This window comes from Lepidochelys kempii, chromosome 15 (assembly GCF_965140265.1).
Source record: "Lepidochelys kempii isolate rLepKem1 chromosome 15, rLepKem1.hap2, whole genome shotgun sequence".
Taxonomy (NCBI): domain Eukaryota; kingdom Metazoa; phylum Chordata; order Testudines; family Cheloniidae; genus Lepidochelys; species Lepidochelys kempii.
The window spans coordinates 25,662,050-25,672,629 of NC_133270.1; the positions used below are offsets into that span (position 1 = coordinate 25,662,050).

At 41.8% G+C, this 10,580-nt stretch overlaps 1 protein-coding gene across 1 annotated transcript in view; it reads right to left on the minus strand.

Moving 5' to 3' along the window:
* Positions 1-9,085, minus strand: part of HIP1R (huntingtin interacting protein 1 related) — a 58,601-nt gene extending 49,516 nt beyond the window's left edge. Inside the window, exon 1 of the mRNA XM_073313582.1 lies at positions 8,741-9,085. Within this exon, the coding sequence (XP_073169683.1) occupies positions 8,741-8,833 (93 nt within the window). The 5' untranslated portion in view covers positions 8,834-9,085. The remainder of the gene's footprint in view (positions 1-8,740) is intronic.
* Positions 9,086-10,580: the final 1,495 nt, after the last annotated feature.

Genomic DNA, 10,580 nt, shown 5'->3' on the forward strand with positions numbered 1-10,580 from the left:
TCAAACTCTGATTGCTCAACTCTTTAAAGGATCCCTTTATGCAATTAAAAAAAAGATGCTGAAGTGACTATACGACAGAGCAGACGGTACCCATTCTAGCATTTCTAGAGCCAGTCAGGCTCTGCCTGAGCCAATATCGTATGGCATGCCAGACATAGTGACCCCATTTGTTTTGACTGAATTTAGACTCTTATTTTTTATGCCTATGAGTATAACCTTGCAATAGCGCTGAACGTTCTGAACTGTCTCCCATTCATCTGACTGGGATGTTAGCTCCATAGCTCGGTGGAGACCATTTAAATATGAATATGATTAACTCTTTCACTGCTGCTCATTTAAACTCCCGCTACTCTGGGATGGTGAATGGTGCTTAGGTAGAATGGCCCCCAAGGGAAGCCACTCAGTCTGACAGAACAAGATGTACAGAGATGAAAGTGGGATTTGTTTGGAGCCCAAGTAGGAAATATTTGACCAAAATTTAGAGTATTGGGGGCTGTATCATATCACTGAACCTTGTATATATGAACCTCATGCATATAATTCCACATCCTCCATTTTCAGTATCTCTAGACTTATGGTGCAGAATGTAGGAAAATTGGCTCTTGTGTTCCAGGCATAACCAAGATGCAACAGAGTCAGCAATGGTCCTCACAGTCTCTTGGTATCCTGTGTGCTCCAAGAAGATAGAGAGGCAGGGTGAATGCTCTAGTGACTTTGGACACAACTATACATCAAGTAATATTAGAAGGAAAGACTTGGGGTAAGGCAGAGTGTAACCCACACACCTCCTGGGTGTGGTTTTCTGTCCTGGTGGGTGCGGGGGCGGGAAGAGTGTGATTTTTTATATATGAAGTTTGCTCTACAGCCTTAGCTAACAGACAGTTGGCTTTTAACTCATGCCGTAGAGGCTCATGCACTAAGCTCCAGAGGTCCCAGGTTCAATCCCGCCTGTCGCCAACCAGGGTCTGTAGGCATTACAACAGCACTAGGAGTCAAGACACCTGGGTTCTACTCCCAACTCTACCACAGATTTTCTGCGTGCATCTGGGCAAGAAATCACCTCAGTTCCTCCAGCTGAGAAATGGGGAGAATAAATACCTGCGTCAGACATTTTTCATGCTTTAGTCTTTATAAAGCACTTTGAGAGATACTTGGATGGCAGATGGTCTAGCAGGGCAAAGTAGGTTGAAATGATGTTATGGGAGAAAGAATAACTAAGACCATTTCAATGTCTTTCTTGAGCTGTAACCTGCACTCCAGTTCACTGAATACATAGTTCATTGGAGCCAGACCCACCTACCCTGCCTATATTTATTTCCAGAATCAGGACTTTTGATGAGTTATGAAGGGACAACAAGTGGCCAGATTTTTTTCCCCATTAGGCCAGACTATAGTCTCCTACTCAAAACCCTTACGTACCAATACAGTGACTAAACCTGATGATTACACAGTCCGGCTGATAGAGACTGGTGTTTCACCCACTCTTTCATTTCAGGCCACATTAATTACTGCTAGATACTTCCACCCAATGCTCTTCCAACTGTCTTGCACGAGGCAGTGATGCTAAAGTGCCACCATCTTCCCCATCACAGAGGTGGGACCAAGTCTCCTGCATGACAGCGCATAATGCTCTCTGTAAGGCCACCCTTGTGGTTTATTTTTGGTAGCAGAACAGCGCACTGTAAACCTTTTACTGTAATTGGTCCAAGGCTTGTCAAATTGGCCTAATTCCCAATGGCTATTTAAAAGGATAAGTGTCCTCCTAACATTTCCCCGCCTTCTAAACAAACCAAATGCAATATGAAAGTGATACCAAGTGGAAATATACATTGTATTCTGGGCATCTGCCTGGTTCATTTGATCTTTGAATCTTCTGGTGGAGATGTTTATCTTTGAATGCCTAAGGAATGCAAAACCCAGCAGGATTTTATTCCAAGCTACACTTTACAGCTCCTGGGTTCTATGCCTGTATCTGTCATGGATTCACTAACACCTCCAGTATGTATGCTTACAGGGACACGGTCTGGGTAAATTCAGCCCCAAAATGTAGAGTTAGGGGACACAACAGAATTTAAGACCAGTGTTCCTATTAAATCATGCTTAAATAATTTAAATGAACATTTTATATACGCACCCACACAGACACACAAGTAGCAAAACAAGCAGCATGAAAGAAAGGATTATTCACATTTCTATAAACGATCTACATGGGGAAAGATAAGCTGGAGGGGGCATGAAGCTACTGGTGATCAGAAACCGGACTGCAGTCATTCTGAAGCAATTTTCATGCTGTGCCACAATTTGGCTCCTAGTTCCAAAGAGTGCTCAAGCATGTGTGGGGGAGGGGAGGAGGAGTCTCAATCCTGCAAGGTGCTGATGGTCAAAATCGACTGACTTTGAGAACAGGAATTAAGAGCTCCCAGCAGCTCAGGATCAGGCTGTAATACCCAAATGAAAGTGTGAACACAGAATAAGGATTTTAAAGCTCTCCAATCACGTATTCCAACAATAGCCCTAGACAGTTCCACAAGGGTTACTGCCAAGAAAAGGTGTTGGCCAGTAAATGTTTCTTGAATCCATCATACTCCTTTCTCCAATGGCTCCCGACAACTTGTTCTATTAATTGAGTGTCCCTCAGCTGGTACGGTGTGCCATACTCTAGAGAAGGTTTCCTGCTTCTGAGCAGGCTTCCTCAGTCACCCAGCCCAGCCAGGAGCAGATGGCAAGGCAAACTGACACCATTCCAAAGGAAGTGACTCAAGAAGAGGTCAGGCTTATTCAGAGGCAGTCATGAGGCAATGTGGACAGGCATTGCCCTGCTTTGCTCAATGGCGATTCTTGTTTGGGAATGGAATGTACAATCAGGCCTCTTTGTGACTGCATGTCAACAAGCATCACTTCCTTTGGGATGGTGTCATCTCCCCCTTGGCATCTGCTCCCAGCTGGGCTGAGTGGATGAGGAAGTCTTTTTAGATGCATAAAGGTGGCTATGGGAGGGGAACCGTTCCAGGTGAGGGATGCTTTATTTGGAAATAGAAACTACTTGTAAAGTTAGTTTCAGTCTCTTGGCTGAAGTGCCAACTCTTACAACAATATTCTTCAGTGAAGTACAACAGATTGCCCTAAGCAACCACACAGTAAAGATACCACCATCACAAAGCTGTGATACATCAGAGAATAGTGCTCATTCTGCACTGGTATCAGTTGGACCTCAATGTGATACACTCTTATTGTCTTTGTATCAACCAAAGGGGCTGCTCTAATTAAATTGAAAATGCCCATCAATATAATTTACGACTACTTTGAAGGGTTTTTTAAAGTGATGTTGGTTTCAAAAATGTACAACAACTCAGTCATTAGAATCCGTCTTACATTAAAGGTGTCTTTGGATGGTACAAAAAGAAAAGAGGTCTGTTTCATACAAGGCATACTGTTATTAGCCAGGAATTCACTAAAATGTATTGAACTGATTCAGGCACCTGCCCCAGCTAGCCCAGGCACACAGTAATTTATAGCACAAATACATTTAAAGGTGCACCCACAACTTTAATAAAACCTCTCACTTCTATTTGGACTGTTTGTGGCACTAATTATGGGAGCTGGATGAAATTTTTCAGCTAAAAATTTTTTTTTTTCCTTCGGATGATAAATGCAGATTTGGGTTGACAAACATTTTGTGAATTCGAGTCAATTTCGCTGAATTGTTTCAGTCAAAGTCCTAAAATAAAATCAGAAAAAAAAAATCAAGACATTTTTTCTGATTCATAATGACTTATTTCAAAATTGCTTTCCATTTTATTTAAAACACGTTTTAAAAAATTCAACAAAACAAAATGTTTAGTTTCAGGTTGAACAAACTGTTTAGTTTTATCTGAAACAATGTTTTTTTTTACTTTTCAATTTGCCAATTTTTTTAAAATAATTTTAGTTTGAGCTGAAAAATTAAAAAAAAACACCTTGTTTTAGAATACCCACCCACCCACCAAACCCTAGTTATGTACAGCGCTAAAAGTGACACTCTGTACTCTTCTATGAGGCTCATGAAAGTGAAAGCTCTTGAGAGATATTTGTTTATATTAAACAATCTAACTTGCCCAGATGTTAAGAAATTTGGTCTTGGACAGATAAATAGGTGCATGATCAAGACTTAATTTAAAAAGATATCAATCTGAAATCTTCCCAATATAAAACAAATAAGTTACACTAGTTTTGGACACTAACCTCTTGACGATATTCATGCTTTTGCAATTCTATTTTCCTATTTTAGAAAAATTTCTCTACCTTCTGTGGCTGCGTGAAAGACCCACACAGAGACTATGGGAAAAACTGACAATAATTACACCCAATGTGATAAATGCACAAAGCAAACTGAAAAAGTATAGAGAAATATTTCCTCCCTAGTCTCCTTTCAGTTGTTCAGAGGGGTTACTGGTAACAATAGCAGGTAAATCTAACAAAGTAAGAACTTTGCTTGCAGTGCTATTCTAGCCGTGTTGGTCCCATAATAAAGACACAAAGTGGGTGCCTCTCTCACCAACAGAAGTTGGTCCAATAAAATATAGTACCTCACCCACCTTGATTCTCTCTAAAGTAAGAGCCTGTCAAATTTCTATATTGACTTGTCCAAAGGGAACCTGAACTGCAAGTTTGGTTCTCCCAACAAAAAGACAGCCTGAGTTTCCTCAGTAAATGCCAGTTATACTACAGAATGCACTTCAGGAAGGCATTAATCAGCTACCTGCCTTTCCCAGCACAGCTGGACAAACTGAAAAAGAGGAACATAAAGCAGCAGTAAAGTCAGCAATTTTTTATACTGTTTGGTGGTGTTTACAAGGAAACTGAGACTCGGCCTGTTTTCATTCACTTTGTTCTAGCTAACCTGGATACCTATATATGGCTCCCATTACTGTAGTGTGGGCATATTAGTTAGCCAGTGGGACAGGGCAACATGGAGTGAGATTCTGTCCCTCTGCAGAGAGGAAGAACTCAGAACATCTGGGACAACAGCTATGTGACAGGAGAAGCGATCAGGTGTTTGAATTAGCAGGTTGAGTTAAAGACTTGGTCCCCCACAGCCTTTCAACTGTAAGCCACAGGAGATGCCCTTTGTATTATTCCAAGAAGAAACTTATCTGCCCCTTTTGTCAGGAGAAGATGGGAAACAAATGATCACTTGAGATATTCTTATAGTAGGGAGCGGAAGGGAAAATTTTCATGCACTAAACATTAGAATTGCCACAAGACATAAGAGTCTGTTTGCAGTATGTGATAGCAGTAGAAATTAGAGATGAAAAACTTGTTCAGCGTTATCCATTTCAAAATATTTCACTTTTTTCCATAGGGTGACCATATCAAAATAGAAAGATATTCCTGAGCAACCGGCGCTCCCATTCACAGTGCTGCAGGCCACTATGCCTTTCATGTGAGAGCACATAACATCTCTAGGGCAACTATAGCAGTCGCTTGCATGTAAGCGATCAGAAAAACAGGTGTTTATTTCTAGCTGTCTTCTGGGTGAAGAAGTGTTTTGTCCTTTTAAAAGACAGTCAACTATGTCTATTTTTATTCTTCCTCTTCTCTCTCCTCCATTTGCTTTGGCACCTGGCGTGAATCTGCTTCTATTACACTTTGCCAATAGCCAAATGGGTCAACTTAATGTACTTAACTTTTCAATCCCAGAGTCCATCCTACACTAGTGTCATGAGTGAAACAGACCTGGGTTTTTGTTTTTAAGTCTATGCACAAGAACAGCCTGTGATCTACAGCAGATAATATGGGACCAGGACAAACAGACTTTACCACCTCTATTTTAAAAAAGGTTATCACTGCAAGACTTAAAGTCATTTGAAGGGCAGCAAAGAACAGCTTGCAGCATGTTTACCTGGCCTGCACTCTGTGTTGATAGAGTACTTGTTCAGCATTCTTTGTTGCTGCTATGCCTTTAACCTTCAGCAGCACCACTGAATTCCAAAGGATTGCAGGACCCTCATGTCCATCAGCCCGGAGTTATAAAACTTTCTATTCAATAACTTGCCAATATTTGGAGTGTTCAAACAGAAGATAACACTGTGGGGGAAAAAAACCTTTTCTTAAAGGTTTATTACTGTTCTTTAGTGCAATCATTTAAAAGGGGATAGTCCTGCAGCACCAGTCTCAGGCAATTCAAGAGCTAGAGGCTTGATGTTCAGGAATGCAGGGCACCCATTTGAAGTCAGTGAGATCTGCAGGTGCTTAACACCTTTGAAAAAGAAAAAGAAAAAAAGCAGACCCTGTGTGCATATTTTATACACAGGTAAGAAAGAAGCAAAGAAAAACTATAAAACCAATTACTTCAGCAATTGTGTATCTGGTATGTCAGTGAACTCACAATATACAACTCTTGGATAAACTGGCTTAGACTTATTTTATCATGCCTTAGGCACCCTATGTAACTTATTCACTGCCCCTCCTCCCAAACTAAGACTCCCCCAAACAACCAAATACACATGCATAGGAATTGCATGACTAAGTAGAAAAGACTCCACAATCTTGTGGGCCAAATTAGGAGAGATTATTCAATTTTGCTGCAAGGGAGCTGAGTAGTGTAGAAAAATGACGTGATCTCAATTAATGCTGTTATTTCACATGACTATTGCTTGAATTTAAGTTCACTTGCTGTTTGAGGAAGTGACCTAATACATCTAGTCAGCCATAGAAATATGGCTGCCTCATCGTCAGTATGTCCTACAAAGAACTGAAATCAGACTTAATAAATAAAGCTAGAAGCAGGGGCAGTATCCTCTCTATTCAGCCTTTCAAAATACAGAGTGAGATCTACTTATTAGAAACTACTTTATAAACATGAACAAAAAGGAGGTTTTTCCTTGCAGCACCATGAGTCTATCTAGAAGTGCACAGACATATTTTACTTTAATATATTATTACATAGAAATATTTGAACATAAAAGAATAATTACTTCTTCTGGGTACGTGCAAGTGTTTGCAGAATTAAGATCTTAGTGTAAAACACTTCTATACAAACCTCAAAACTTTCTAAAAATTGATAGTGTCAAAATATATTTTGAAAATGTGTTATTGTACAATATCTGTTCCAGATGTCTCTGTTTCAGTTTAATGGAGAATCTATTCCATCTTTGCTTATAATTTGGTATTTGATATTTAGCCAAGATACTGAATTTTGATTAGCCTATTTAGTGTATTATATTAGCAAACACCTGAATTAGAAATTACAGTCATTTAAATCTCCCTAAAGTTATTAAATTGTGGAAAACTATTTGACTACATTCTTATTTTAACCTTCATGCCAATTGACAATTGAGTTATCTATTCCATGTGAAAACAACAGTTAATTGCTTATGCCTCCTAAAAAAATGTAACACAGACTTTCAATTATGGAAGGGCTTGAACGCCAAATAAAAATAATAATAAAATTAACAACCATCCCACAAATTCTGTATTCCTCAGTCTCCTCTTTAAATATCTGTATTTTAGGTTATTTCAAAGCGTCTTGATACCATATTTTAACTCCCAAAACTTAAGACCCACAGACATTTCTACACCTGATTTTTAAAATCTATTATAAAGGTATACAACACATGGAAAAGCCAATTTTTTCCATTTGCTAGAAAAACAGTCACGTTCATTTTCAGAGAAACAGGTATACTAAAGAAAGTTAAAAATAATCCACACCACAGATATTTAAACAAGAGGGTGTATGTTTTAATATACACATAACATTATCAGAGTCAATTATATGTGAAACTTTTCACCTCACAGATTCCTAGATAATAATGGACCTGTTTTGCCAATGAAAAGAAAAACAGGTTTGCTCCTGCATCAGGCTTCTGTAACTGTGTCAAACAGGATATACTAGGACAACTAAAAAGAGTACAATCATTGCAACACGTTTCTTTAAAAAAACAAAACAAAACCCTTATAGGCAGAGGAAATGAGAGAAATGTAGTAAGACTGATTCACTTTTACCTGTACAAAACAAACCAGCCTGATCAGATCTTTCCTAATACCACTTCTTGACACCCACCCAAACACATACTACACCCCTTAGTCCCTAAAAGGAAAGAACCGAGTTGGCAGCTGGCCCAGCCAATGAAGAAGGTTGAAGGTGTCTGTGATTTAGACAGGCCACAGTTTCCTTATTACAGGAAGTGTACATTGCATCGATGCAATCAACAGGGGGCATTTCACATCCAGATGTGTCTGCTTTTTTTCCCCCCCTTGGTCTTAAACTTAATGAATTTTATTCACGAAAATTAAAGAGCAAAGAGCCAGAGATAAAATGCCTGAGCCAGGGGACGACAAGTCCCCAGAGCCGTAAAGAGCCCAGGCCTGCCCTGGGAAGAAGCAGTGGAGATCCCATAAACCACTGACACCCCCCCACCCCCCTTTTCTCTGTCAGAGTCCAGCACAACTCAGTGAACCCACAAGCCCTTTATGGATTTACTTCCTGTAACAAACTCCACCGGCTGCTCACCCCCTCGCTGGGGTGTTCTTTGGCGGGACCCCGCTCTCGCCCCTTCCCCAGCACAGACCCGCCTCCACCTTACGCCGCCCCCCGCCCTAGAGATGCTCCTCTCCCCGCGTCCCCCCAGCAGGCGGGCTGCATGCTCCCCCCTCCCGCTCGGCTACCATCCCGCTGCCCCCCCCGCCAACTGTGCAGGGTGGACCCTGCCCCCGCGCCATGCAGCACCCTCCTCCTGCCCCGGTGCCGTCCCCTCCTCGCCTGTGTCTTGTCAAACTGCTCCCGCTCCGCCTCCAGGCTGTGCCCGGGCCGGCGGCTCAGCACCCGGGCCGGCACGTTCTTGATGGTGTTCATGCTGCTGCTGCTGCCGGGCAGGGGAGCCCGCTGGGCGGCAGGGAGAAGCGGCGGCTCGCTCCGCTAAGGGCTGAAGCGCGGAACCTTCTGCTCCCGCAGCCACGGCGGCCAGACACTCAGCCTCGCAACTGCTCGCATCCCGGCGAGACGGCAGCCGGGGAGCGCAAGGGCGCCCCCAGCGGGCGGGCCGGGCCACTGCTGGGGCAGCAGCAGCCACTCAGAGGCGAGGGAATCCTCCCTTCTCAACTCCCAGGCAGCCACTCACAACCAGCAGCTGCTGCGCGCCTCCCTCCTCGGGCAGCATCCTCCCCTGCTTTGCCCAGGCAGCGGCGGCTCCCCTGCAAAGTAGTGTCTCCATCTCTCCCTCCACCCACTGCAGCCCCTAGGCCCAGCCTTAGTCTGAATTCTAGAATCACAGTCAGGGTATGAAATGAAGCATCCCTTTCTGCCCAAGGCAGGGTAGTGGAAGATCCTGAAATGATACCAAGGGGGAAAGGCTGAGGGGGATCAGTGCCTGTTTACTAACTAGGATTGTTTGTATTTAATTACTCCTCTTCCCCACTAGGGTAATACAGAGTTCATAGGGAGACTGCAGTAACTGTTCTGATTTCCTTAGAGTGAATTATGCAATGAGGCCCAAATCCTGATCTACTTTAAATCAGTGACAAACCTCCTTGACTTCAGGAGAAGGTTTTGGGTCAGGAAGCAGGTTTCTAAACATTTAGCACTCCACCTTCACTTATGTCAAATTGTTATTAAAACAGAAGATAAGCATTAGTACTCCAACCCTCCCCTAGTCCGTAGTACACCCTGTTTATCCTAAAGCCAATTTTGTCTCTATTTGTGTAACTCAAAAATAGCTAAAGTGATCTTATAAATACAATAGAATCCTCTTACTTGGAGCATACTGATGGACAGCTTACCACACTGATTACACCAAGAGATCATTTTAAGTCTGAAGGTTTTAACAAAATGTTGTAATGAATAAAAGTATAGGTGGTTCATTTCAATTTTGACACATGTGCACAGAAGCCTGTCTACCAACAAACAGTAACTGAATCACTGCTGAACAGTTAATTGCAAATGCAGACAAGGACAAACAATGGAATGGTCTTGATGCTCTGTCTAGTAAGAAGTGGGCCACACTGAAAAAGCTTAAGAAGCCACTGCTGTTTGATTTCAAACCCATCAAATTCTTTGGCTACTTTTGTGCTTGCCCCCATCTCTATATAAAAGGTACTAAATCACTTTTACAGCGCATAGTAATGCATCATAGAACCTGTGCTTTGGTAAAAACCAAAAAACCTTTGCAGGCACACCTGAATAGATTTTGTTCTTTAAACTGCACTTTTTCCATTCTTTTTGAAAAACTTAAATGCTGCTGTACTATTCATGTGGATGTCATTTAGGATTCTTTGATTGTGTATGCAGCTATATAAATATTTATACTACTGTAGCATATAGAGCATGCAAACAGTGATCAGGGCCCCATGTGATAGGCAGTGTACAAACACGTCATAAAAGAGTCCCTCTGCTAAAGAGTTTGATTAAACACAACATCTAACAGGTATGGGAGGCAAACAAAAGGGTAATAGTGGGGGATTGGGAGAATGAGATATCAATAACACAAACACATTTTCACATAGACTAGATGTACACTAATACAAACTTACTACTTGTCTTAACAACTGGCAGTGTTTCATAGGCAGCTCAGCTGAAGTGAGTTAAAAGAGGAATTTTTCTTATT